Source organism: Camelus dromedarius, chromosome 19 (genome assembly GCF_036321535.1).
Source record: "Camelus dromedarius isolate mCamDro1 chromosome 19, mCamDro1.pat, whole genome shotgun sequence".
NCBI classification, from domain to species: Eukaryota; Metazoa; Chordata; class Mammalia; order Artiodactyla; family Camelidae; genus Camelus; species Camelus dromedarius.
In genome coordinates this window covers 36,989,700-37,016,868 of record NC_087454.1, presented here as the reverse complement: position 1 = coordinate 37,016,868, position 27,169 = coordinate 36,989,700, and the positions used below count along the sequence as shown (strand labels likewise).

General features: G+C 43.9%; 1 protein-coding gene across 6 annotated transcripts in view; it reads left to right on the top strand.

Moving 5' to 3' along the window:
* DST (dystonin) overlaps positions 1-27,169 on the top strand; it is a gene marked incomplete in the record, with an annotated part of 422,913 nt that overhangs the window by 351,229 nt on the left and 44,515 nt on the right. For all 6 annotated transcript variants that reach the window (XM_064476599.1, XM_064476602.1, XM_064476600.1 and 3 more), the window contains 11 exon segments: positions 966-1,207; positions 2,160-2,366; positions 13,052-13,171; positions 13,355-13,462; positions 15,240-15,458; positions 19,430-19,633; positions 21,100-21,334; positions 22,137-22,363; positions 24,299-24,421; positions 24,553-24,654; positions 26,743-26,844. In XM_064476599.1, the coding sequence (XP_064332669.1) occupies positions 966-1,207; positions 2,160-2,366; positions 13,052-13,171; positions 13,355-13,462; positions 15,240-15,458; positions 19,430-19,633; positions 21,100-21,334; positions 22,137-22,363; positions 24,299-24,421; positions 24,553-24,654; positions 26,743-26,844 (1,889 nt within the window).

The window sequence follows — 27,169 nt, the reverse complement described above, 5'->3', positions numbered from 1 at the left end:
TTTTAAGATAGACGGCATTCCGTGGCACACAGTGTGACTGCCCGAGGCTTCATTCTCCATGCTTGAACTCACTAAGGAAACAGACCCTAGCTTGTTTAAGTCATTCCACTGGGCATAGGAGAGTCTCACTGGACCTATACTGAATTCAGTGTATGTACTTGGAAGGGGCGAGTACCAGTTCATTATGAACTGGAGGGGTTTGGTTTAGTATTTAGAGCCTTGCCCTGAAGTCTGAAGCCCAGGACACAGTTCCTCTGTGTGTCTGAAATTAAATGGAGGCACAAGAAGACGTAATGGAATAGCACAGATGAGTTTATTATGAACACACACGCACGTACATAGATCATACACATGTGCACACATGTGCCAGGCACTGTTCTAAACACTTTGCAGATAGAAACTCATTGCATTTTTATCCCAACCTTATGAAATAGGTTCTCTCCTTCTCCTCACGCAATGATGCGTCACCAGGGACACGGAGGTTCTGTGTCTCGTGCAAGATAATAAGCCACAAAGTCGGCGTTTGGACCCCAGGCTGTGGTTAGCCCCTGTGCTTGAACACGGAAAGCATCGTGCCACGGCGGTCCTTCCCACATCACGGAAGGCACCGCAGCCCTTTACCGGTTTTATATTTACATTTTCAGAGCTGTTTGCCTTCGCCGCAAAATCCTGGGAAAGATTCAAATTGAGGGAGGGGCTTTTCTGGGGTCAGCACCTCTTTAGAGAAAGGTCTCCTCACCCCCAGCCCCGAAAATCTCATCAGCGTATCACAGTATCTAAAGGACCCCCTCTTCCCCTTTCGTTTTTTTTTTTTTTTGGGGGTGGGGGTAATTAGATTTATTTATTTAATGGAGGTGCTGGGGATCGAACCCAGCACCTCGTGCATGCTGAGCACACATTCTCCGCCTGAGCTATACACACCCCCAGCCCCTTTCCTGAGATGTAACATGCCTTTGAAATTTTAGGTGACGAAGTTTTAATCATTCAAGACAAGTTGGAGGCCATTAAAGCCAGGTACCGAGACATCACCCGACTGAGCACGGAGGTGGCCGGGACCCTGGAGCAGGCCCTGCAGCTGGCGCGGCGGCTGCACACCACACACGAGGAGGTGTGCGCCTGGCTGGACAAGGTGGAGGTGGAGTTGCTGTCCTACGAGACGCAGGATCTGACGGGAGACGCCGCCAGCCAGGCACACGCCAGGCAGAAAGTACGCTCTGCTTTGTGCTCGGGGGGGAGGGGGTCCTCTCGCTACCTTTCGGGGAGTGTTACTTGCACAGGAACGAGACCGTATTTATCACACGTCATTTCTAACGTGCTGAGGGATGCCTTGGTGGGCGGGGACCCATCCGAAATGGACAACATATCAGCTCTTGGTATTTCAAGGAGCCCCGAAAGATGAAAATGGCATGTTTGCATTTGTTTCTCGACTCTTAGGGTGGGAGTCAAATTTATTACCCTAGGAACAGAATGATGAAAACAGAGGGAAAAAAAAGGAAAATGATCATTGTTTTAGAGAGAATACATACCTTCGTTAGAATAACAGTATCTCTACAGGACAGATGGAAAACATGAGGTAGCTTCTCTAATTTCGCTGCAATAGTGTCTTTTCCCCCCTGCTGATCATCCTTCTCAGGGGTCTCGGCCTCTGTTTTCATCATCCCTGAAGGAGGAGCACGGGGGAGGAGGAAGTTGCTGGGGTCCGGCTCACCAAGCCTGTAATGATTCCATGGGCGTGATTTAAAGCCGACGTGGGTCCTCGTTTTGAGGGTGACTTGACTCTGGGCTTGGACTTTCCTTTTTGTTTTACTTTTCTGCTACCTGATTACTGAGAGGTTATCAGCGAGCAAAGAATGAATACATGTGGAACTTGCTTGATTTGGGTTCCCAACTTTTAAACATTTATCATACATTTCAAAGATAAAACTCCTGCGGTGTTGACAAATGATTGGCTCTTTTGAACACCTCAGGAAACACTTTCTTTTCTGCAAAATAGCTTTAAGCAGCTGAGGTTTATAGAGCTGACTGAGACGTAGGGGACCACGCCAGCACATCGCATTGGCCTGCGAAGGGCTTCAGCCCCGAGCACAGTTAGGAGAAGGGCCTGTCCAGATCCTCAGCGTTGCCCACGGGTGTGGACGTTTCCTTCCTCCCGTTTCCAGGAGCTGAAGAAGGAAGCCAAGAACAGCAAAGCCCTGCTGGACTCGCTTAACGAAGTGAGCAGCGCCCTGCTGGAGCTGGTGCCCTGGAGGGCACGGGAGGGGCTGGAGAAGATGGTGGCCGAGGACAACGAGCGCTACCGCCTGGTGAGCGACACCATCACGCAGAAGGTGGAGGAGATGGACGCGGCCGTCCTGAGATCCCAGCAGGTATGGTGGGCGGGTGGGCGGGCCTCTAGGCAGGGCCTCTCCTCCCCGTGTTCCCAGAGCCGCCCCCCGGGCAGAGGTTGCCATCGGTAGTGTCACCACTTGTTGGTCATGCTTCACAAAAGAGGAGGGATTGGAAAGGGATCCAGCGGGGTTCCGAGGACATCTGAGTGCCAGGCAAAGCTGATCTGTAGTGAGCTGATGGCTGGCTGCCTCCGGGTCCCCGAACCTCGTCCTCACCAGGTCATCCACCTGGAGGACCAGCCCTGCCCCCTGCTCTCCAGACAGAATGCCTTTCATCGGCACGGGTGCACATCGCTCATGGTAACTTTGCACCCTGGTTAAGTCTCCTCTGTGTGTGAGTCAGTATTTTGAGTTATTAACTCTGCATCTTCCTATGTGGCCAGGAGAGGCTGTGTCCTTTCTAAAAAGGAAGCAGTGGTGTTGGTAATGGAGACTTTCTCTGAAGATGACTGAAGGGGGAAAAAATGATCCTTTCTGACCCGTCTGCAGCTCGTACAGGGTTTAGAGTTCCAGAGTTTCCTAGGCCCCCGCCGTGAACCACAGCCCTCTCAGGACACTGTGGGCAACGCGTGGGGTCCTGGAAACCCAAGCTTGTAACACAGGTTTTGATTAACTTTTATGGAAATCTCTGACTATTCATTAAGTCATCAGACTGTCATTGCGGGCTTTCTCTGCCGGGGTCGGTGTGGTTTTGCCATGAACTGTAGGCCAGAGCTGGGGAAGGTAGGTGACTAAGCTTTTACTTGTCCAAGCCAAAAGCAAGGAACACAAATCAGATGGTGCGGGAGCATCCAAAATTCACCTTTCGCAGCTGACCGTAGAAGTGTGATTTATCTAGTTCCGAAGCCTTGATGCCTCGCTCCTCATTTCAGTGGTGTGCTCTCTGGAAAAAAAAGTGTGCTCTCATCACAAAAGCAGATGAAATAATGTCAGCAAAAGGCCTGCCTGAGACAGCTCTGCCAGGGAGGCCTTGATACCCGAGGGCTGCGTGTGCACGGCTCCGTTTTCAAAGTCTGGAGGAATTTGAGTGCCTCATTAGCACAGGGAAGTAAGCCTGTTGATTCACGAAGTTTATTCAACTATTGGAAAATAGTTGAATGTTTTTCACCAGAATGTATTTTATCCTTTCAAGGTTGGCACTGAAGACTTCTCTAAATAGACAGAGAGCCTATCCTCTTGGGAGTATGATTTTTCTTGAGAAGCAGACTGTGGTTGGCTTGTCCCTTGAAGGAAGGCAGCCACGAGGGCAGGTGGCAGGCTCAAAGCTCTGCCCTGTGCCAAGGTCATTAAACTGTCGCCCAGTTCTATTCAAGGTTTTGCACATATTTTCAACATGAAAGTCACCGGGTCGGTATGTGTTTTTCTAGAACCCAAAACATCTTTAGGAAAATAACAATAATTGGGTTTTTTTTCCCCTAATAAAATCATCCCTTATTGAAAGTTTCAAGATTTTCTCAACGAATACAGAAAAACTCATGGAAGAAAGACAGTGTGAACACTGTGGTCTGTATCCTCCAAGCCGTCCTTGTGAGAGAGAATGGAGAGGGTTTAGGGAAAGCATCTTTCTGCCAGAAAGTCATGCAGCTAACATTAGGGGCATCCCTGTATTACCATCTTCTGGTTGTTCGTATGTATTTATTCTGCACTTACATGTGCGTTCCTTTGACATGCCTGCAAGTCTGCCCAGAGAAGTAACCTCCCAGTAATAAAGAAAACCAACAAAAAGCACTTAAACCAATTACAAAAAAAAAAAAAAAAAAAAAAAAAGGAAGAAAAAGAGATAGACCTTTCCGGTAAGGCTGAGCTGCACCATTTAGAGCTGGGAGGGGTGTGGACAGTGTGGGATGAGGTGACTTGCCTGCAGTCCCCATAGGCATTTCAACCAGAACTTAATCTGGATCTCATTCTACCTCATTGGAGTGCCTCTGTGTAAATCAGATAGAGAGGGAAAGTCCTATGGGGTGATTTTTTTTTTTTTTTTTATAATCTCCCTCAATAATCGTAAGGAAGGTCCCATTGTTTTAGCAAGATGGAGGTATGTAACAAAGGTATTTCCAACCATAAGGACTTTGAGACATGGCTTGTGCACTGAAAGGGTCATGAAACATCTCTTACTCTCTAGGCAAATTTAAGAACAAACTGGTACCTGCCTTTCTGGTTTGGCAGAAATTCAGTTTTACACTCAAAAGAGTAGTTTCCAAACCCCTAATTTTCAAGTTTAATAAGGAGCTGATATGTCACTGAAATTATTTTATAACCTTGCCCCCGTAGAGATGTTTGGAATTAGGTAGGACCAGAGGACGGTTTGATACTAAAACATTTGTTTTCTGTTTACCCAATGATAATACATCCATGAAATACAAAAAGAATGATGCAGAAGGGGGAGGGTGTAGCTCAAGTCGTAGAGCACATGGCTTAGCATAGCCAAGATCCTAGGTTTAATCCCCAGTACCTTCTCCAAAAAAAGTAAGTAAGTAAACCTAATTACCTCCCCCCCAAAAAAATTTTTTTTAAAAAAGAATATAAAAAAAAAGAATGATGCAAAAAAAAATCTTCAGACTTGGATGTCAGCCACATACTTTGTACTGTTTGTTTTACGTTATATAAACGCATCACCTGCTGTTCTGTTTCTTCTCCATCCGAAACGTGGACATAATCTGACCACAGCCCATCTATTTGTTTTATTGACAGCTTCTCCTCCCAGATCCCTCCCCCCACCTACCCAGCCACAAGTGATGGGGTGAGGATGGGTGCCTGGAACATGACTGGAGAATTTTCCAATGTATAGATTTAATCATTTGTCCCTGAATAACCTGATGAAATGAAACTAGATTTAAAATACCCGAATGTGCTGCTTTCCAAGCAGATTTCTCTTAAGATGTTCCAATCTTTTGACATTAAGCTTGTTTACGAACAGACCTACCTCCTTTATAAGGTGATAGCCTGCGTTTTGAAATTCGGGTGTGGAGGGACTTCAGGGGAACGGTAAGGCCGCCATCCCAGAGGGTATTGGCTTCCCAACCTTGACATGAAAGATGTCAGACATGGAAAAAGGTTAAGGTTGGAAGCGATTAGGGAAGGAAACATACAGATAACCTGATTAGCATGTACTTCATAACCACCCTGCAAATTCAGTTTTCCAAAAAGTTCTGATTGGACATGCTTACATTTCTCATGTTAATTCTAATAACAGTTGTGAGAAGCTGTGTCACTGAAGTTTGATTTCACAAGGCCAACAGCCTTATGCAAATCCAAATGACATTTATTGTTATTTGGGAAATAATGGGACAGCCTCAGTCCCGAGCAAGTGCGTGGGGACTGTGTGCATTCAGTGCTTCCTGTTAAAAGCCCCCAAATCTGGCTCTCTGATTTGCAGGCACCGATATCCTGAAAAAGATACTGATTTTGCTTTTTTTTTTTTTAAATCGGGCCCATTCATAACTTTTGGGAAAGATCAAACTGGACGGAGGCAGCTTGGTAAATAGTGATGTTGTGCTTTACAAAGAAACAAAACAGCTGCCTCCTCTGACAGGACATGCCGTTATCTGAGTTAGAAACTGGACATAGTTTTGTGTGTCACGCCTACGCAGGGTCTTACATCTCTGCTGGTTTTCTTTTCTCGAATTGCACACTGAACCAAACGAGCCACGTGGAAACGGGGAAAGGCATGTTTACTTTAAGATGTTGTACAGACGTACAGCTGGAATTCAGGTCACTGGATTGTTTAAACCCAGAGCAGCTTGTCGTGCAGTTATCAATGTGCAGTTATTCATGTACAGTTAACAAACGTGGAGTTATCAGAAGATGCTACAAGCTTGTATCTCACTGGGTCTGGGAATCCCAGGCACTTTTTGGCTGTTCCAGTCGCCTGGCTTATTTTATTGCACCATCATCATCCCCCAATATAGAGGCACATAATGCAGTTAAAATAAACAGCTCATTGGGTTGTTACAAATCAGCCTTGGAGAAAAATAACACCTGTTTATTTCTTTTAAAGAATGAGAAGGAAGGGAGATTTGTTTAGCCTGTCCAGGTGTTGGTGTGGGAGAATGCAAGCTGCATTATGAATAATATGAGGGAACAAAATGGAAGGAAATGCTAATCAAAAGAAAGTGATAAGGTCCTCGCCAGGGGAAGGGAGTAAAAGGATGTCCTTGAGGTAAAGGTTTGCTTATCACTCTGTCTGACTTAAACCTCTGCTTCCACTCAAGGGAAACTTTCTAGATAAGTACAAAAGCGATGTGTTGGAGATTGGAGAAAAGTTTAAACAGTAAATTAAAACCTACCGCTTTTTTTTTTTTTTTTTTTTTGACAGTGGTGGCATTTGAGCCAGTTTTGGTGAACTCACATGATTATTTTTGAGTTCTTGAGCCCAAACCGTAGACAAGCCCAAGCAATGTGACAGGGTAACCACGAGTGCAGGGGTCAGACCACCGTGGTTCGAATCTCAGCCCCAGTGTTTACGCCCTTGTTGCTGAAAGGTCGGCCCCCATCCCTGACGAGCCGAATTGAAACTCAGAGACAGGGTCTTAAGAGCATAGAAGAAAAGAGACAGCTTTATCGCTTTGCCAGAAAAAGGGGACTCACAGCAGGGTAGTGCCTTCAAAACTGTGAGTCCACTTTGGGGATGGGGCAGGGTGGTTATACAGCCACAGCTCAAACAATAAAGCATCGATAACCACCAACAGAATTATTTTCTTCTCATAAGGTTCAGAGTGGCATCATGGTGTCTCCAGGTGACCAAGTCTGCAGAGGCTAGTAGTTGCCACTCTTTCCATCTCTATCTTATAAGTACCCAAGGCATGGTCTTCTTGGTAATGCAGGCTGTTTTGTAAGATTGCAATTCTGTGACCTTTTCCTCGGGGAACGACTCAGAAACCAAGAATGATTTCTGCTTTTGATTACTGGAATAAAGCGGTGACAGTAAAATTAATAGCTTCATTTTAACAGTGGTCCTGGAGCTGAGAGTAGCAACCGGCCCTTCAGGTTAGTTGGCCAGTTTGAGAGCAAGCGGAAGAATAAGCAAGCTGTTAGCCCAAGCGCGGCCATGTTATTAATTCTCCTTCAACCCGGGTAACCTCTGGTGGGTCAGTTCGCTTCTCTCTGCCTTGGCTTCCTGGGCTGTGAATGGAACTAGTGCTAATACCCACATCACACAGCTGTTGTCAGGATCAAAGGAGATGTTACTGCATCTTAAGCACTTAGAACAGTATGTTCAGATGAATGTTGCCTGTTACTGTTTCAGAGTGTTTTCCAGGAACATTTAGAGATTGGCCAGTTGGAGTGTCTCTCACCAGCTTGTAGGAAATCTCTGGGACGCTAGTTCACCTCTAATAGGAACTTCAGTAGCTCGGGTTGATAGTCACATGCCACTGACCACCCCCGTTAAAATACGTCCCCCGAATGCAGTTAGGGATGCTAACATTGTCTGCCATTCATTGGAAGCCGTTTTTTGCTACTTCTATGAGCAGCAAGCAAACTTATTAAAATTTGGTGTAGAGTCGGGGGAGGATATAGCTCACGTGGTAAAGTGCATGCCTAGCGTGCACGAGGTTCTGGGTTCAAACCCCACTACCTTCTCTAAAAATAAATAAACAAAAAACTAAACCTAATTACCCCCCTCCTCCCCAAAAAAGATGGAAAATTTGGTGTAGTGAGCTTGCTGTCCACGTCACTCACGTGTGAAATAAGCCATTTTGATAGTCTGTTAGAAATACACACGGCAAGTCATTTGGAAGAGACCCAGACAGGAATAACATGCCTTGCTCGACCGTAATCGTTTCATGGAGACCCTGGGGGGTGTTCCTTTTGTTTCTCAGCAATAAATATTTTTCTCATTTAATGAAAAAAAAAATTTCAAAGGCAGAAGGGAAGCTTCCACTTGAAGTCTTGTTTTCTTTCAGCAGACAAATATTTGCCTTGGTTAAAGAAACCATGTTTGAGTTTCAGCTTTCTGTTTTGGCAACTTGGATGGTATCCTTGTACTGTTTGTTTTTTTTGTTGTTGTTGGAGACTTTTTTTTTTTTTTAAAGAAAAGGAGACTTAGTATTAAACTAATATTAACACTAAGAGCCTGACTTTCTTTACTAGGACTGTCATATAAATACTAAAAATAGCCTGGACACAAATTAGAGGGGTGGGGCATCACTTTGAGTTTTTTTCAGGGACCAGTAGAAGGAAAGAAACAAGTCAGTGCTGTTAAATTTTATTCCAACTTCTTGCAGCATTTGTGCTCAGGTGGAGAAGCCTGGACTGTTTTTTTTTTCTCAGTTTTGTACTCTTTGAGGGCATCACGTAGAATTTTGCCTTGGAGTTTCATCCTGTGCAGCCCAAAAGCTCACGACCTGTGCAGAGAAGACACTTCCATTTGTCTGCTTGGAAGATTTCTTTTTTGCACAGCTGACACTGCTGAACTGGTTGATGAATTTTTTTTTCTTTTTCCCGGTGATCAAAAATTGCTCATGAGTAGTTCCATTTGAAACTTAAGTCATGTCATAACAACTGTTGAACCAGATTAAGATAGAATTTTTCAAATGGCTTATCAGGATTCCTTCTGGAGTCCACGTGGTTCCGACTTGCATCTGCAGCCTTGGAAGTAACGAATTCACGAGCAAAACGTGTGTTTTACACTACGTGCAAACCGTGAGGCAGCTTCAAAAACCAGTGCAGGAGGTTAAGGGAAACACAGGAAAAATAAACCTTTCTATTTGAGCGCACAAATGTGCAGAGTCATTTTTGAAGCACTGTCCTCATGTGAGAGTTGCCCACTCTGATGACTCTAAAGCTATGATTTTCTGTGACCCTCTTAGATGCGTGGCTTTCGAAGGGACACGTGTCCACGCAGCAGACGTGACAGTGTGACACTGGAGGAGTCTCAAAGCAGCCTGACTTGGCCTCTCTTTTAGTTCGAAGTTGGTTTATATTCAGATTTTATGCAGGTAACACTTTCAGAGATGCTGAAGGAAAGGTCCCTTGAACCGTATCTTCCCTTTCATGTCCTTAGGTGATTTGTTTTTAAAGATACATGTCAAAATATTTCTTTAACCCTTGTTATAGTTCTGCTTTGGGCCCGTATTTCGATGATTACTGGAATTTTTTTCTGTCTAAACTATTGCCCCAAAGAAATTGACCTGCAAACAGCTTCAGTATTTATTTACTCTGTTACTTGGTAAAGGTGAAAACAGGTGGGTTCATGATGTATAGGGGAGAAAATCTTCACAATAATTCGGTAGTATTATTAAGAATTTTTTCACTCCTATAAGTTTTAATTTTTTTATTTCGTGAGGTTGAAGCTATTAACCGTGTTCTTGATCCGTGCTGTCATTGTTTATGCCAGGCTTTGGGGGCAGGTTACGTCCTTTTAATTAAGGAAAGTCCACTGATAGGCTCGAAAAAAATACTTAAAAAATAACTTACGCCCCATGTTGATGAGAGGACCGCTTGGGGGAGTGTGAATCAATACATCCTGTCTGAAGGGCAGCTGGGTAGCGTGTATCTCAAAGAGAAAATGCAAACAGGACTTATGGATGAGAAATTACCCACACAGAGTGTTTTTTTTTTTAAGTTGTTTATGATAACCGTAGACTCACATGCAGTTGTAAGAAATAACGCAGAGGTCCCGTTGGACCGTTGTCCCAGTTTCCCCAATGGCAGCATCGTGCAGGATTCTGGTACTGTATCACAAGCAGGACGCTAATCCTGCCGCCGCCAAGATACGGAACGTTTCCATCACAAGGAGCCTCAGGCTGCCCTTTCGTAGCCACATCCATTCCCCTCCACCTCTCCCTCCGCCTCAGCTCCTGGCAACCACAAATCTGGTCTCTGTTTCTATCATTTTATGATTTCAAGAAAGTTTGAGCACTTTTCCGCCACAGCCACTTTCTCCTGCTGGGATGGCAGTGACTTGAATGTTAGCTCTTTTATTATAATCTCTCAGGCCCTGAGCTCCGTTACTGTTGTTAGTCTGTTTTCTGTTATCCAGGTTGGACGACTTCTGTTGATCTGTCTCTTTCTTCACTGATTCTGTCTTCTTTGACCTCGTCCCTTGGGCTTTTATTTCAGTTGTTAGACTTCCAAGTTCCAGTGTTTCCATTCAGTCTTTGCTGACACTTCAGGTTTTGTCCCTGTGGACTTCCAAGTTTTCAGTCGTTTCAGCTGTGTTGGACATTGCTCATTGAAGCATTTTCATCCTGGCTGCTTAAAGAGCTGTCAGACAGCCCTCACATCCCGGGTATCTGGGTGTGAGAACCTGCCGGGGATGAGCACCTGCCGGGGATGAGCACCTGCCGGGGATGAGCACCTGCCGGGGATGAACACCTGCCAGGGATGAGCATCTTCTGGGGATGAGCACCTGCTGGGTATAAGCATCTGCTAGTATCCCTCCTTTGTTCAGTTCACATTCTTCTTGGTTCTTGGTGTTGTGAGTTTTGGGTCTTGATGAAGCTCCCTGTTGCAGTTGGCTTTCTGTGACCCAGCTCTGGCGGAAGCTACGGGGATGCTGCCCGGTGTTGGGGAGGCAGAAGCCCGGGTCCCCTGGGCAACCTCGCACGAGGTCATGTGAGGTGAAAAGAAAACCCAGGGAACTGGGAATTTGCCCCTGGGCTGTTCCTCGGTCTGTAGCAGCTCCATTCTCTTCTCCCTCTGCCTAGAGGCTCTTCGTGTGTGTGTGTGTGTGTGTGTGTGTGTGTGTGTGTGTGTGTGTGTGTGTGTGTGTGTGTGTGTAGTGCTTAGGGCTCTGATAGTACTCAGGGCTCTGAGGTGTACTTGTGTGGAACAGGGAGAAGTATGTCTGCCCTGTCTTCCTGTGAATCTGGAGTGTTGCATCATGTCTTAAAAGTATGAATTATAGTCAGTTTACAATGTTGTGTCAACTTCTGATATGCAGCATCACGTTTCAGTTATCCATATGCATACACAGTCTTTTTCATTGCAGGTTACTACGAGATATTGAATATAGTTCCCTGTGCTGTACAGTAGAAACTTGTCGTGTATCTATTTTCAATATACTAGTTAGTATATGTAAATCTCCAACTTCCAATTTCTCTCTCTCCACCACCCTCTTCCCCCCTGGTAACCGTAAGTTTGTTTTTTGTGTCTGTGAGTCTGTTTCTGTTTTGTAAATAACTTCATTTGTGTCATTTTTTTTAAAGATTCCACATATAAGTGATATCATAGGTATTTTTCTTTCTGTTTCTGGCTGACTTCACTCAGAATGATGATCTCCAGTTTCATCCATGCTGCTGCAAAGGACATTATTTTATTATTTTTTATGGCTGAGTAGTGTTCCATTGTGTGTGTGTGTGTGTGTGTGTGTGTGTGTGTGTGTGTGTGTGTGTGTGTGTGTGTCTTCTTTATCCAGTCATCTGTAGATGGACATTTAAGTTGTTTATGAATTATTTTCCAGTTTAGTTTCTTACCTTCACCCTTCTCTCCCCTCACCTGGTTATCGCCCATCCCAGCCTGGATTTTCAGATGCTCTTGAAAAATGAGGGGTTCTGGCTGTGCCAGACTTGACAATCACAATGTCCATTCCCCCTTAACTCCTCCCACTGAGGCGTTCTAGTCACCGTTCACGGTTGGTGCTGGGGTGTCCCTTACCCACTTTACTCATTTATGAAAACTGGGAGGCTTTGGGGTTTATCTGATGCAAGTTACTGAAAATCTCCATGCTCTTTGACTTGGAAGTCAGCTTCTAGGAATCCACCCTCAGGAACTAATTAGAGATGCCAACGGAGATTTACATACAAGGATAGTCGTTCCAGGGTTGTTTATATAATGGCAAAAAATGCAGGGAGCCTAAATGAAAATATTCAGGTATGCTGGAATACAATGATGTTATTTTTAAAAAATCACATTTCTGTGACATGGGAAGTGTTCATGATAAATGAAAAAGCAGGATATGAAACTGTTTATCCAGTATTATCTGAGACTTTTATAAGTCTCAACTGCTGGAAGAAGATTCACTAAAATACCAACAGTATTAACTCCCGAGTTTTAATTTTCTTCTGTGTATTTTTCTGTAGTTTATGAATTTCTCCCCATGCCTTACTGTTATGATCAGGAAAAGAAAATCTCTTAAAATATTTAAGAATGGTCTTGAAAATGCTTTCTGTTGTTATTAAATGAGATGTAGAAAAAATTGTACATGAGACTTTTGGGGGTATATGCTACATACAGGGGAACATATTTTCCATATACACACATAGTATAATAAATGGAATATTTCATTCTTTTTGCTGGGAATCGTGTACTTTGCTAGCAGAATGCTGTCTGCCTATCATACAGGTTAAAGTGAAGGGTGAAGTGACTGGAAGATGTTATCCAGCTATTGATTTTCACAGCCGTTCAATTTGGATTGTATCTTTAGGGAGAAAGCCTTACTTCTACCAAAGAGAAGGTAGCAGGGTTAGCTCTCCTCAAATCATCAATGCCTTGTTAGGGTCTCAGTCCATTTCAAGAGGTTGTGTTTAATTTCTCTGCAGAAAGTTCTCCTTTTAAAAAAAAATAACTACAGTCCTTATCATGGATTATTTCAGATTGTCACGAAGCGGGGAGCTCAGAGTTTCCACCCGGGCAGTAGGGACATTTGAAAGAAACGTAGCTAGGCGTTTTTCTGGCCCCAGTTGCAGGAGCTTGCTGACCGGATTATTTATCTTTTCGTTTAGTTTGACCAGGCGGCCGATGCGGAGTTATCCTGGATTACTGAAATGGAGAAGAAACTGACTTCCCTGGGTGACATCAGGCTTGAGCAAGACCAGACCTCTGCTCAGCTGCAGGTTCAGAAGGTGAAGGCACACGTTTATTCCCAGTTGCATCCGTGATTGGTCCATGTGCCCCGCGTCCCGGCAACACGCTTGCTTCCGTGATGGCGTCTGCGAGACGTCTGGTGTAACCTGCTAAGTCGTTCTAACCGCTTTGCCTGGTTGGTTTTATTTTAGCTGTAAAACTCTTTGTCTTGGTAAACACAGGCATTCACCATGGAGATTTTGCGGCACAAGGACGTTATCGATGAGCTTGTTGAGTCTGGACACCAAATTATGAGCATGTGCAGCGAAGAGGAAAAACAGTCGATGAAGGTAACGCCCCGTCTCCATGGCGGGTGTGAGACTGGTGCACACACTCCCCTAGAAAAGCACTTTTCCTTTATCCACAGCTGCGGTTTCCACAGCTAAATCATTAGTTTTAAATAAAGTGTTTTTCAGGCTTATAGGATAACAGTGAAAGGAATACGCCTTAAGGGAAACACCCAGGGGATAATCTTTTTTAATAGATGGCAAAGCTCTTAAGGGTTGAGTCCTTGAGTAACTGGCCCCCGTTAAGCGTTCAATTGATGTTAGCTGTATTATCGCGATTATCATGGGTAAATTGTTATGATATGTGTCAACTGTGGTTTCTCCGCTTCAGGAACACTTGGGCCTCTGGAGCTGAAACAAAACCCCAAATATGTGGTCCTCTCTGGCTGAAATCCATTCTGTGTAAAGTTATAGTAATCCACATAGGAGAAAAAATGAGCAGAATTATTAAGGAAGCTTTCAGTGTATGCAGTTTTAATAATCCTTTTGGTTGATGGGAAACCAGCTACAAATGAAAATGTTTAGTTCACTTCATCTTCAGACATCTGAACAGCCTAAAGAAATTAATGTATATTAATGCTTCTGGGTAGGAAAATATCTCATGGCAGAAATACATATACAGATGTCTATGCCTCAGGTCATATTTAAAAGCGTGTGCATTGCTTTTAAGGTATGCCATAAGCAAAATGATAGAATGTACACTATATGTGGATTCTTCTTTTAAATCAAATACTCTACAATGGCAGTTCACTTGTATATAATTTAATCTTTCCTTAGTATTTTTGCAAAGATTCTGACATGAGAAATACAGATGATCATGAAGTAATTTCAGTGTTACTCTGTGGTCGGTTGGATTACTTTTGGGCTTTGTCTTCTGCTATTAAGTTATGAAATGAACTTATACCACAACCAAGATTACTGTGACCACCCCATGGAAGCCATATATAGCATAATGCCCTACTTAGAATCCATATTATAGCATAATGCTTCTAATCTATGTGATTAATTTCCCTGACCAGCAGTTCCTCTTAGAATTTCAGTTGTGGAAAACAGTCCTCACGTTTTAACAGAAAGTAACATAAAGGTTGCCAGGCTTATATGGGACTTACTTTTCTCACCTAGAAGAACGGCTGGAGAATTTTGCGTACTGTGTTTGGAGAGCCCCCTGTCTCATGCATAAACACTTGAAGGCTGTTCTCCAAGCCTGAGCTCCTCCTGTTGTAATGTTAAGATGTTTTCTGCCTTTTCCCTAGTTTCTCCATGTGTATATGAAAATTTTTAAGATTTTATTTTTTACTGAAGTGTAATTGATTTACAGTGTTAGTTTCAGGTGTACGGCAAAGTGATTCAGTTTTACGTATACATGCCTGTATATTTTTTTTCTTTTCAGATCCTTTTCCATTATGTGTTATTATGAGATATTGAATATAGTTCTCTGTGCTGTACAGTAGGTTGTTGTTGTTTATCTGAATTTTTTTTCTTTGTAGTAAGAGCACCCCATTAGCATACAGTGGACTAGTATTTAGTATTCAGCCTTAAAAAGGAGGGAATTCCTGACATATGCAACAACATGGAGGGCCTTTCTTTAATCTGAACTTGTATGCATAGCAGCAGTTACAATCTGAATGGCCTCTGTTGGTTCCTTCATGTAACGTGCACAGTCGAGCGCTCGCTCCACACCTGCCTGTTGCGCGGTCCTGGACAGAGCATCCCCGGGGACGTGAGCTGCTTCCTTGGCCTGCCTGACCAGTTAACCACGTCTTATCATCTCATCTTCTAGAAAAAGCTGGACAAGGTACTGAAGAACTACGACGCCATCTGCCAGGTGAACTCGGAGAGGTACCTGCAGTTAGAACGCGCCCAGTCCCTGGCGAGTCAGTTCTGGGAAACATACGAAGAGCTTTGGCCGTGGCTGATGGACACGCAGAGCATCATCGCCCAGCTTCCCGCCCCCGCCCTCGAGTATGAAACCCTGCGGCAGCAGCAGGAGGAACACCGGGTGAGCTCGGCGCCGCGGGGAGCGCGGGGGCCCCACGGAAAGGGAGTCACGACGCTCGGGGTGTGCTGAATGCAGACGCCTCGTGTGATGGGGACGGCGGGGCGGTGCTGCCTTTGGGTCTGCGCCGTTCGCCCTGCCGCCCTGCTGTCCAGCTTTACCGTGGGAAGACTCCTGTGGGCAGACTCAGTATAAACTGAGTGCGAAAACAAAATCTTCATTTTATTTTATTTTTGGGGAGGTAATTAGGTTTGTTTATTTATTTATTTGTTTATTTTTAATGGAATTATGGGGGGTTGAACCCAGGACCTCACGCATGCTAATAAACACACACTCTCCCACTGAGCTATACCCTCCACCACAAATCCTCTTTTTATTTAAAAAGATTTTTATTTTGGGGGGGTGTAATGAGGCTTATTACTTTATTTTAATAGAGGTACTGGGAATTGAACCCGGGACCTTGTGCGTGCTAAGCACACACTCAACCACTGAGCTATACCTTCCCTGCTCAAAATCCTCATTTTAACATGTTAGAGAGGAGGGGGTGGGGGATAGCTCAATGATTAGAGCACATGCTTAGCATGCACAAGGTCCTGGGTTCAATCCCCAGTCCCTCCATTGAAATAACTAACCAGATAAATAAACCTAATTACCTCCCCCCTCCAAGAAAAATGTTAGAGAGATATGCATTTAAAGTCCTTTCCAACTGATCATGTTGAATTGCTTTCAACTTCCACGTTGATTAAGTTTTATATTTTATATACATGGTGGTTGGAGCCGCCTAGAATGTGAACAAGGGGTAGAAATACAGGGAAGGGACATCACACAGACAAGACCATTGAGCTTGGGGAAAACGTACGATACAGCAAATACAGTCTATTTCTATACCATAGTATTAAATATGTAAGCATTCTATAGTAAGTACATAAGTAAATGTTAGGTGTACTATAGTATTAAAGTATAGCGTAGCTGGAGTAGCGTTGTCGTGAAATCTAACTGTGTGTAAAGGAAAACATGCTGAAGTTTAAAGACAGGTTATTTCCCCGTCCTCTTTTTTTTTTTTTCCTTTAACCTTATATACATGGAAATCTTTTGAAGTTCTCTTCTCTTGTAAGTTTACGTGAGTAAACTAGCGAGTAACTTACATCTATCTACAAATACACCATGTTTGAAACTTTCAAGATGGCATTATGAAGCCCTCCTTCCAGCAGTCACTTAAATGTTAATGTAGCTTAAAATTTTGCAAAGTCTTGAGTGAGAGGATTCGAGACTGTCGGGAAACAGAAAAATCTGGAATTCCTGTTATTTATGGTCTTGGGAACCTCATTGCTCTCCCAGATCTGTACAAGATGTACTCTGAGACTAATCATTGTGTGCATATGTGTGCAACGCTTAATCAGGCTGTATTACATCATTGTTTGAAGTATGTTACATACTTATTAATCTTAACTTGTTTACTTTTTTAATGTATTGGCATTGGAGATGATCCCTCAGTATTTGTTTTGTTTAGAAGAGCTTTAGAGAACCCTTGAATGCAAAATGGAAATTTTATGGCCTTCTGTCTGCATCGTTCGGTGGGAGGAAGCCTTATAAACTATGTAGAATTAAATTTAATTTTAGTGTAAAGATTATTTTTGGCAGAAATCCCGATGCCGCCCCACTGAGTGATTTTTTTAATATAAAATGTTTCATGGGTTTCTTCTACTTCAAGGTGGGATTTGAACAGCTCTTTTCTAGCCTAACATCAAATAGTACGGGAAGGACCATTATTGAACGGAAAATAAATTTTCCTTTTTTGCCTCATCTTTCAACTCTCAAAACAAGGGTATGATTTTACTTACAAAGGGAACCTGAGTAACTTTGTTAGACGAGTCTTCAGATTGTTCCAACTAAATTGTTCAGATTATTCGCCACCTTCTAGAACGGCGTTTCTTCTGCAGCTTCACCACATTGCTGTCCAGCTGTGCTGGGGAGCATCTTCGAGGTTGTTCTAGCCAGGAATGAAAGGGCCCCAAGAACCAGGGTACAGATGGTAGATATCTCGAAGTCATACTGAGCATCTCTGGCACAAGTGGGCTCTTGGATGCTTGCCAGGAATCATTTTGTTACACGTGAGGCCAAAGGCACCTCCTCTCGGGCCCTTTCATGCACACCCGTGGCCAGGTAGGCGGCCCTTGGCTCTTTTCTTGTCTGTCGTGGAAGGGTCTTAGGAAGGTGCATCCAACCGCTTCCCGGCACAGGTGCCCGCGGTGGTGCTGCAGAGATGACACCCCTTAGACGCTGGGCCACTCAAGAAGCTCGGCCGAGATCCCTCATTTGACTGAGAGTCTCTTGATGATCAAAGCATGAGCTTATTTTTACAAACATACCTTAGAGAACACGGAAACCAGAACTTGGGCAACACATTTCTTTTATGTGAGATTACATATTAGCTGATATTACTGTCGCCACCTCTGTTCTGTAGAACAGCATGAAGGTGCTGATGTAAAACAGAAACGGGGACTCTCAGCCTGGACCACCCAGGGGCTACACACAGCACAGTGGGTGGATGACACCTTCCTCCTCCTTTTTTTTTTTTTTGTAAAGTTGAATTTATTTTTATTTAGCTCTTTTCCAAGAGTTTTGAGACCACCTTCAGAAAAATTTCAAAAATAGTGTGTTACATTGGGGATCGTTAATGATGTAATGGACCGATTTTCTTAACCACTTTGGAAATAATTCGTAGGACTGATTTGAGTGAACACTTTAAATAAAAATCCAGGTATGTGGCCTTCCTGGTGGTTCTCTTTGATAAATGATAGAAGGTGAAACTTTTACAGGAAAAGATAGCTTTTCTCTAGACTATCTTCCCCAAATGTAATTTCCCTCAGAGAAGCTTTTATTGGGGGCTGGGTAGCAAACAGTTTGGAGGTACACCCTCTGGTGAGGACAAGGAGGTGCTGATTAGGGACCCTCATGGATAGTGGGGTAAGAGAGGGCACCCCATTGCCACAAGGAGGCCGGCCTCAGAGGACCCCGCAGGCAGGCAGTGGGGGGCCCCAGGTTCCATGCAATGTGGAGGTTCCAGATTGATCCAGCTGCCTGGAAGGAATGGGGCTCCACTTGGGTGAGTCCACACTCACTCATTACTGTCAACATCAGTGTATCTCTTGATTAGATGACATTATGCAAAATATTCACGTCACGTATTTTTCCATAAATATACCTTACAGGTAATGCTCAGTGTGCAGCTGTGTGTGTGAAAGACTGATTACTCTTGTAGCCATTAAGATTTAAAAATAAATATGAGTAGATTTATTTATGTGTTTATAGATGTGTATTATCTGTATCATATACGTACATAGAATAGATTCATACGTATGTAGTGTAATACGTACGTGCACATTTTAAACTGGTTTACGTGTAATCACAGTGCCTCATAGGCTTACATCTGCCTGACTTAGCTTTATCTGTGGTTTTTTCTCTCAGCATTGTGTCTGCCTTCTCCTGAGCTGCTTTCCTTTTCCTTCCTTCCCCTCCCTGCCTCTCCCTTCTTTCCATCCTTTTAAATAATTTTTGGTGCCTACCGTGAAAGTGCGGAAAGGAACCCCGGGAGTTGTGGCTTGGTGTCTGTAGGTTGGGACCCAGGGAGCTCATAATCCTTCTATGTAATGTGGCCCTTGGCTTCTACCCTGATCATAACGTCCTGCTTTGGGGAGAAAGCGCTCAGTGGATTGGGATCCATGATTTCAGCTCCCCAGCATCTTCACGTGTGCCCTGGAAGGGACTTGGACACGACCAGACTGTTGTGTGATCTTTGTGTCGAGGGTGTCTCTTCCGGGTGAAGAGCTGTACATTACATGCCTGGGGACGGGGTGGGTGGGGTGTGTGTTTGGAGTTTCTTGCCAGCTGGGTGCCCCGGGGCAGGGTGTTGACAGCTATAACCTGGGGACGGGCGCCCCGAAGATACTGAGATGCTGTCTGCTTCGTTACAGCAACTGCGAGAGCTGATCGCAGAGCACAAGCCTCACATCGACAAGATGAACAAGACCGGGCCGCAGTTGCTGGAACTGAGCCCGAGGGAGGGCTTTTCCATCCGAGAGAAGTACATGGCGGCTGACAGCCTCTACAGTCAGATCAAGGAGGACGTCAAGAAGCGGGCAGTGGCGCTGGATGAAGCCATGGCCCAGTCCACGCAGGTAATGCTCGACGCTGGGGGTGGGGTGCAGCGTGGGGCGCCGGGTCCTGCCTCTCCTGGGTCAGTGTCAGCTAAAACGGTCCCACTGCGGTGACTCTGAGCACTGGTGTCTGTCCCAGGGGCGATGCTTGCCTGCGTCCAGTCCTTGTATCTCCCAGCCTCCTTCTATATAAATAAAACATAATTTCCAGTGACTGAAGAAACATACAGTTGTCATCATTGTCCAGATATCTAAGTAAGTGTCCATCCGGAGTGGAAGTCAGTGTTTGCCACTGGGACAGATAAAAGAAAGTGTCACTGTCGTTGCTGATAAAGCACTCCCAGGACGGCAGTAAGAAGAAATACTGTGAATGGCAGGCTGAGTCAGAAGGGAAAAAATAGAAAGTTGGACTTCTTTTTTCCCTTGATTGAAAATAAATTCTTTCAAGAAGTTGATTTGCAGTTATCTAGAGTTGTCGTGAAGGTTTGATTCTCATCATTAGAGTTGCTGGCGTTAGAGTGGTCCACTGTCTGTAATCCTGAGTGGCGAGTCCTTCAGTGTGGAAGATGGCGTGGCCTCGATAAATGAGCGAGGTTTTATAACTTTGCTCTGTTGTCTGCGGTACCTTTGCAAACAGGAGTTGAAAATTCCTTCATGAATCCGATTATGAGTTAAATACAAACTTCCATTGCAATATCAGGGTGGTTTTTGTTTTGTTTAATTTTTTTTTTTTTAACATTTGTTAGTTCAGGAAACTCGTGACTTAAGAAATCCCTTTAATCTGGTCAAAACTGCCCATGAGTTTCACATTTAATAATGTTACTTTTTTTGGAGGCCAAAATAATCAGTAAATGTGAATAAACAGTCAATTTTGATAGACTAAGACTGAGGTTATTTAACCTAATTTTTATTTATTTTATTTATTTTGGTGAAGTGTGGTCAGTCACAATATGCCAGTTTCTGGTGTACAGCACAATGTCGCAGTCACGCATATGCACATGTATGTTTGTTTTCATACTCTTTTTCATTATAGGTCACTACAAGAGATTGAATAGAGTTCCCTGTGCTATGCAGTAGAGACTTGTTCTGTTTAATAGATCGTAGTTAGTATCTGCAAATCTCTGACCCTAATTTTTAAACTTAATTTGAATTGTGATCAGGTGAAGCAGTATGTAGGATGCTGCTCTCAGGTGGCCCAGTTATGTATTAGCATATTCCATTTCTTAATGAATACACTCAGTTATCTGCAAGAAGCAGTCCAGCCTGCATTAGCCGTGTGACACAGACAGGTGTGTGTAAGTCGTGATTTTAAGAAACGTCTTCCCGTGCCAGCTGGTTGTAGCTCTTCGGAGGGCTGTTAACAAAAGGACCAAGGTTTATTTAGTTCTCGATTGTGGCATGAAATAGGTGTTTTCCACTTAAATGCCACACTTGGCACCCCGGGTCCTTTGCCTTATGATCGATCGATCGCTCTGTGTCACCACCAGTTCCACGACAAGATCGACCAGACCCTGGAGAGCCTGGAGCGCATCGCGGAGCGCCTGAGGCAGCCCCCGTCCATCTCGGCGGAGGTGGAGAAGATCCGGGAGCAGATCAGCGAGAACAAGAACGTGTTGGTGGTGGACATGGAGAAGCTGCAGCCCCTGTACGAGACGCTCAGGCAGAGGGGAGAGGAGATGATCGCGCGGTCCCAGGGCACGGACAAGGACACATCTGCCAAAGGTAAGCCGGTCGGGATGGGCGAACCATCGGTCTCAACTCGTACGACCATTCTGAGTGCTCACCATCAACGCGCCCGGTTTTAGAAAAGGTTTCGCAGATCCAATGTGTCTTGGGTGGAGGGGCTGTTGTTCCTGTCTTCCTGTGTTGGTGACATCAGTTGGTTAAATACATCATGTCCCATAATACAAAAGCCACATGTTCTCCAGGCCCTTCAAATCAGTTGGTTAAAGCATAATGCTCCGAAGACCAAACCTAGGGGTGTTTTTTCCTCCTCACTGCCTACGCCAATGGACCTAACTGGCGCTCTATTCCATAGCCACAGAAATGGCAACTGGGACCTTAAAGGTATGAGCTGGGGTCAAAGGGGAGAGCCTGTGCAGAGGTCAGTGGAAATTCGTGGTGAGGGTGCACTGGAAGCAAGCCCAAAATACGTATCTGACGTTGTTGTGTTCCCAGGACTGAGCCAACATCTCAAGTCTTGACTGGGAGGGCACATACTTGCGTGGTTATTTCTCTTTCTTAGCAGTAAGGCCCGCCTTGGTAAACTCAGGTCCCCCTGCTCTGAGCTCACATGCCTCTCCGAGCATCATCTTTTGTCAGGAAACCTTGGTTCAGGGGGAGCAGGACACCCTGAGTTTGTCTGGAAAGGCCACTGAGCCCAGCGATACCCAGTAGACTGGGCTCAACTCAGATTTGATCCAGGTTTAGAAACCTGGTGAGTTGAATCACCATTCCTGTGTAGACAAAAATGCTCTGCTTTATTGCTTACGGGGTGTCTTTTTGATTCTGTTTTGCTCTGTAGCTGTTCAGGACAAGCTTGACCAAATGGTTTTCATCTGGGAGAACATACACACACTGGTGGAAGAAAGAGAAGCCAAACTCTTGGATGTGATGGAATTAGCAGAGAAGTTCTGGTGTGATCACATGTCCCTGGTGGTAACCACCAAAGATACCCAGGATTTCATCCGGGACCTGGAAGACCCTGGAATCGATCCCTCAGTAGTGAAGCAGCAGCAGGAAGCAGCAGAGGTATGCAGAAAAATCCCATTTAGGGGTAAAGAATCGGTTGTGGTATCGTGAATCCCTGGGTTCCTTTGGTAAATATTTTGAATCTATTAAATTTGATTCTGAAAGAGGAATGCATAGCGATGTGGGTGGAGACAGAGGACACCCACAGATTTCACTGGAAGAATGTGTATTTAGGAAGTTTCACTCCATCCCCGGTGCTTCTGCCTTATGTCGGGGCCTCCTTATCTCTTTTCATGGCTTCTGAAGTAATCTGAGTGGTCCCCCTGTCTGCAGAGGCTTTTTCCCCGCCAGCCTCTAACCTTGGTGCCGGTCGGACCTCTAGATCTGCCCTTGCTCTGCTGCTGATTTACACCCCTCCGGAGTGTGCACTGCCTCCTGCTGAAAGTCCACGCTACCTAGACAGGGTACCAGCCGGTTACATCCCAGCCGAGCCGATGCCTGTGTTTCCAAAGCCATTGTTTTCCCTATTTCTTGCGTACTCAGCGGAGTTTGTCCCCATAACATTCTCATCACACGAAGGACTGTACACAGAGTAGGACTTGTGGTCGATCGACCATGCTCTGTCAGGGCCCCTTGAGTGGGACAGTCAGATCTCATTTTCTCTGCATCTCCAATCCCTGCTCAAGGGCTTGGTTCATATTTGGTAAATAAGTGCATCTCAAATGAATAAATATATTTAACAAAGAAGATGAAAGCAAAGGGAGAAGACTGCATTTCTGTCATAGTTTTTTTGTTGTGTTTTTGGTAGTTTACTTGTGCCAGGGTAAAAGTGAAAATACAGAGCTAGACTATCCTAAATCTACTAAGAAGATACAGTAATTTGCATGAAGTCTTTGAACTCATGTGATAATTACATCTGTTGTAAGAGTGAATTGCCAAACTCATTGGTTTGAGAAACAAACACAAAATGTCTCTGTGCTTTTCAGTATTTTTTAAGAAACTTACTCTGGTATTTGTTATGTGGAATTATTTCCTAAATATTGTCTCTATAGTAAACAGTTGACATTTGTTACTCAAAGGACAGTTTTTTCTTTAAAGTAGTTCTTCTCTTTTTCTTGGTGAAAAATTTAGTGCAGAAAGTTAAGGAATAGAAAGAAGAAAATAAAAATTGATTGCAGTCGCACGTCATAGAAGTAACTACCATTAATGTCTGTGGGCATCTTTTTAGTTTCACTGTGGTTTTGCTCAAAACTAAAGGTACCATTTCTTTTTTTTTTTTAACACCTTTGTTGTGGTCTGGTTCCTGTACAGCAAACTACACATATTTCAGATGTACACTTTGATGAATTTTGATAAATGTCTACACCCATGAAGCCACCACCACAATCAAGATAGCTCACATTTCCATCACTCCCCAAGAGGTGCAATTTTCAAATTCCCAATTTACCCCTTCCCACCCCCTTTAACCCCTGGTAACCATAAGTTTGTTCTCTATGTCTGTGAGTCTGTTTCTGTTTTATAGATAAGTTCATTTGTGTCCTTTCTTTTTAGATTCCACATATGAGCGATCTCATATAGTATTTTTCTTCCTCTTTCTGGCTGACTTCACTTAGAATGACAATCTCCAGGTCCATCCATGTTGCTGCAAATGGCATTACTTTATTCTTTTTTATGGCTGAGTAGTATTCCATTTGCGTGTGTGTGCGCGCACCACATCTTCTTTATCCAGTCATCTCTTGATAGACATTTGGGGTGTTTCCCCGTCTTGGCCATTGTAAATAGTGCTGCTGTGAACAGTGGGGTGCATGTGTCTCTTTGAATTACATTTTCTCTGGATATATGCCCCGGAGTGGGATTGCTGGACCATAGGATAAGTCTATTTTTAGTTTTTTAAGGAACCTCCATACTGTCCTCCACAGTGGCTGCACCAATTTGCATTCCCACCAACAAGTGTAGGAGGGTTTCCTTTTTTAAGGCTGCCATTTCTTATTCCAGGTCATAAGGGAGGAGATTGATGGACTGCAGGAAGAGCTGGACATGGTCATTAACCTGGGTTCTGAACTCATCGCCGCGTGTGGGGAGCCTGACAAACCCATCGTCAAGAAGAGCATAGACGAGGTACGGCTCCCGTCTATGCTTATCAGAATAGTTTGGTTTTTTTAAGCATTTTGTTCACTAAAGCATATTTAATAGAAGTGGTTGAACACTTAACACAGGACACTGAAAGAGTTCTAATATTTATATCATAGTTAAATTCAGCGTGGGATTCTCTAAATAAAGCTTGGAAAGACCGGGTGGACAGGCTGGAGGAGGCGATGCAGGCCGCCGTTCAGTACCAGGATGGACTGCAGGTACGGGTCGCAGTGTCCGCCGGGGGTGGGGCAGGGGTCGCGTTAAGTGATGCTCACAGAGTCGTGCGCTGGGATCGCCCCAGAGCTGCAGGTGTGATGCTATTGCCTCACCTGCTTCGTTCCCCCTCTTGCCTTTTAGAAGCTGTTTCTGACCCTTGTGATGAGTACAGATTTATACACACACCTCAGAACATTTTCACACACACATTCTGTGAGATTTACTTTGAGAAGCAATATTCTAATTTTTTTTTTAAAAGTGAAAGTCAATATACCCACCCGGTATTTTTCCTAAATGGCTTGACACCAGACGGTGGAGTGGAGGTGAGTCTGAGTTCTGCTCTGAAGTTGAGTGGATTAAGATGAAAGGCGTAAACACTGTCTAAAAATACCACCAAGCTGGGCTCAAGTCAGAAGTAAAGAAATTGGATTTGAAGCCAGCAGTCCCCGTGAATTCAAATAGACGTCTATTTTATGTCATGATCTGTCGTGTAAAAAAGTGTATTCTTTTTCCCCATATATATAATTCCTTTTAATAGTTGTTTTCCACATCCCTTAAGGGTTCTCAGTCAGTTCATTAACCAGTCTTGAAGTTTCTTTTTTTTTTTTTTTTTTTTTATATTAAAAATTCTCCTGTCAGGCGAGGCCAACTCGGTGATATTTCTTCCCCACCTTCCTTAACGTTGTCCCATTTCCTAACCAGCTGGCAGGAGTTTAATCTTCCATCCAACCACCATATGGAAAAAGTCCTAAGTATTTCCATAACACCAAGAGAATATTATTTTTAAAGCTCAGATGAGAACATCTTTTCCTTTTTATGAGGCTACTTCGTTTCTATATTTGTAAAAATAAATATGAGCCCAGCTTCATGCCCAGCTGCAAAGTGTTTTGAACTCTGGAAATACATTAAAAAAAAATTCACTACAGGTAACACCTTGTTATAACCTTGCCCTCCCTCCTGCTTTTAAGCAGTGATTATTTATTGGTTACGTTATCAATGGCCTGTAACCAGCCAGGTTCCAGCTCCGTCTGTGGGGCCAGACGGTGATTTTCGCATATGTTTGGCGAGTCACTGGGGCTGTGTCTGTCCCATGGTTGAAGATGGCACTGCCACCCGTTGCAGCCTCTGAAATCTCAGGGGCCACTAGCCCTCAGGAGGTCACAGCCGGACACTGTGGCTTGTCTCATCCCCGCTACTGGAAAACAAGGTCTCCCGCAGGTCCTGCTGGTTGGTGGGTTAGTTACATCACCTGTGGGGACAAAGGACCGTGATCATTTGAAGGGCTGCAGCTGGATGTTGAAAGCTGCAGACCCTCCAGAGTCTTCCAGGTTTGATTGTAAAGTCAAATACATTTTATTTTCAGAGTTGCCACTTAAGTACTGAGGTTCATTACTGATAACTTGAAAATACCAGACATTTGCCAAGGTTGTTTTTTTTTTTTCTTTCCTATATGGGCCAGCAACTTTTATTAAATTACAAAATAATTTTGTGTCTTCAACCTGGAAAAGAATATGAGTGGAGTCTTTTTTAGAATGTTTATATCACTGAAAAAGAACTAGGAAAATAGGAAATTTTGAAGTTTTGTTGCAATTCAGAATAATGGTCCTAATCTTTCTATGTGCAGGATTTTAATGCTAATCTAAATAATGCATAAAAGTTTATGTGAGACAAATGGTTTCCTCAAGTGCCAAACAATAACCTTCGTGATTATTTGAATAAACACATGGATTTGAGGCTTTTTCTTTCACTGTATTGACACAATCTGCCTTTCAGACAGACATAAGAGAGTGTAGAGAATTTTATTTCATGGGGTGACTTGATTAAAGTTTTTCCCAAATGGACTGAAAAGTTCTCAATATTCTAAGATTCCATTTAAGATAGAATTTCTTCTGCAAATTTGGGTGCAAAATTGGAGGCTTCACATGTCTCATGTTTGAGATAACTTTCCATATATTGCTGCCTTTATTTGTAAAACAGGCTCGTGGCATAGCATCTTTATAGACTTGATGATTCTATTTTCCATCACACTTGAGGCGGTGCAGTCCTTTTGGATGTGCTGTGATACTGACATGAACTACTGTGTGTTTCAGGCAATATTCGACTGGGTAGATATTGCAGGTGGTAAACTGGCTTCCATGTCTCCCATCGGGACGGACCTTGAAACTGTCAAGCAGCAGATCGAAGAGCTCAAGGTAGGGGGAGGGGCCGAGAACTTCATCAGAGACTTTGCATTTTTAAGTTCTTGATTCACCGGCTGCTTTCCGCAAACTTAATTTACTCTCCACACTTGAAGTTTCACATTTTGATTATGAAACTGGTTTCACACAGTGCCCGCACGTAGTGAGCAGTGTGTAAGTGCTCATTGAATAAAGGGTGTAAAATGCTAGTAGTTTTTCTTACTAAATCAGTGCCTGTTCGTTATGGAAAAATCAGAAAATGCAAAGAAGCAAAAAGGTGGCTTTTTGAAAGCCACCCAAAATGTTGTGTACCCAGAGGCAACCACTCTTGAGATGTGAT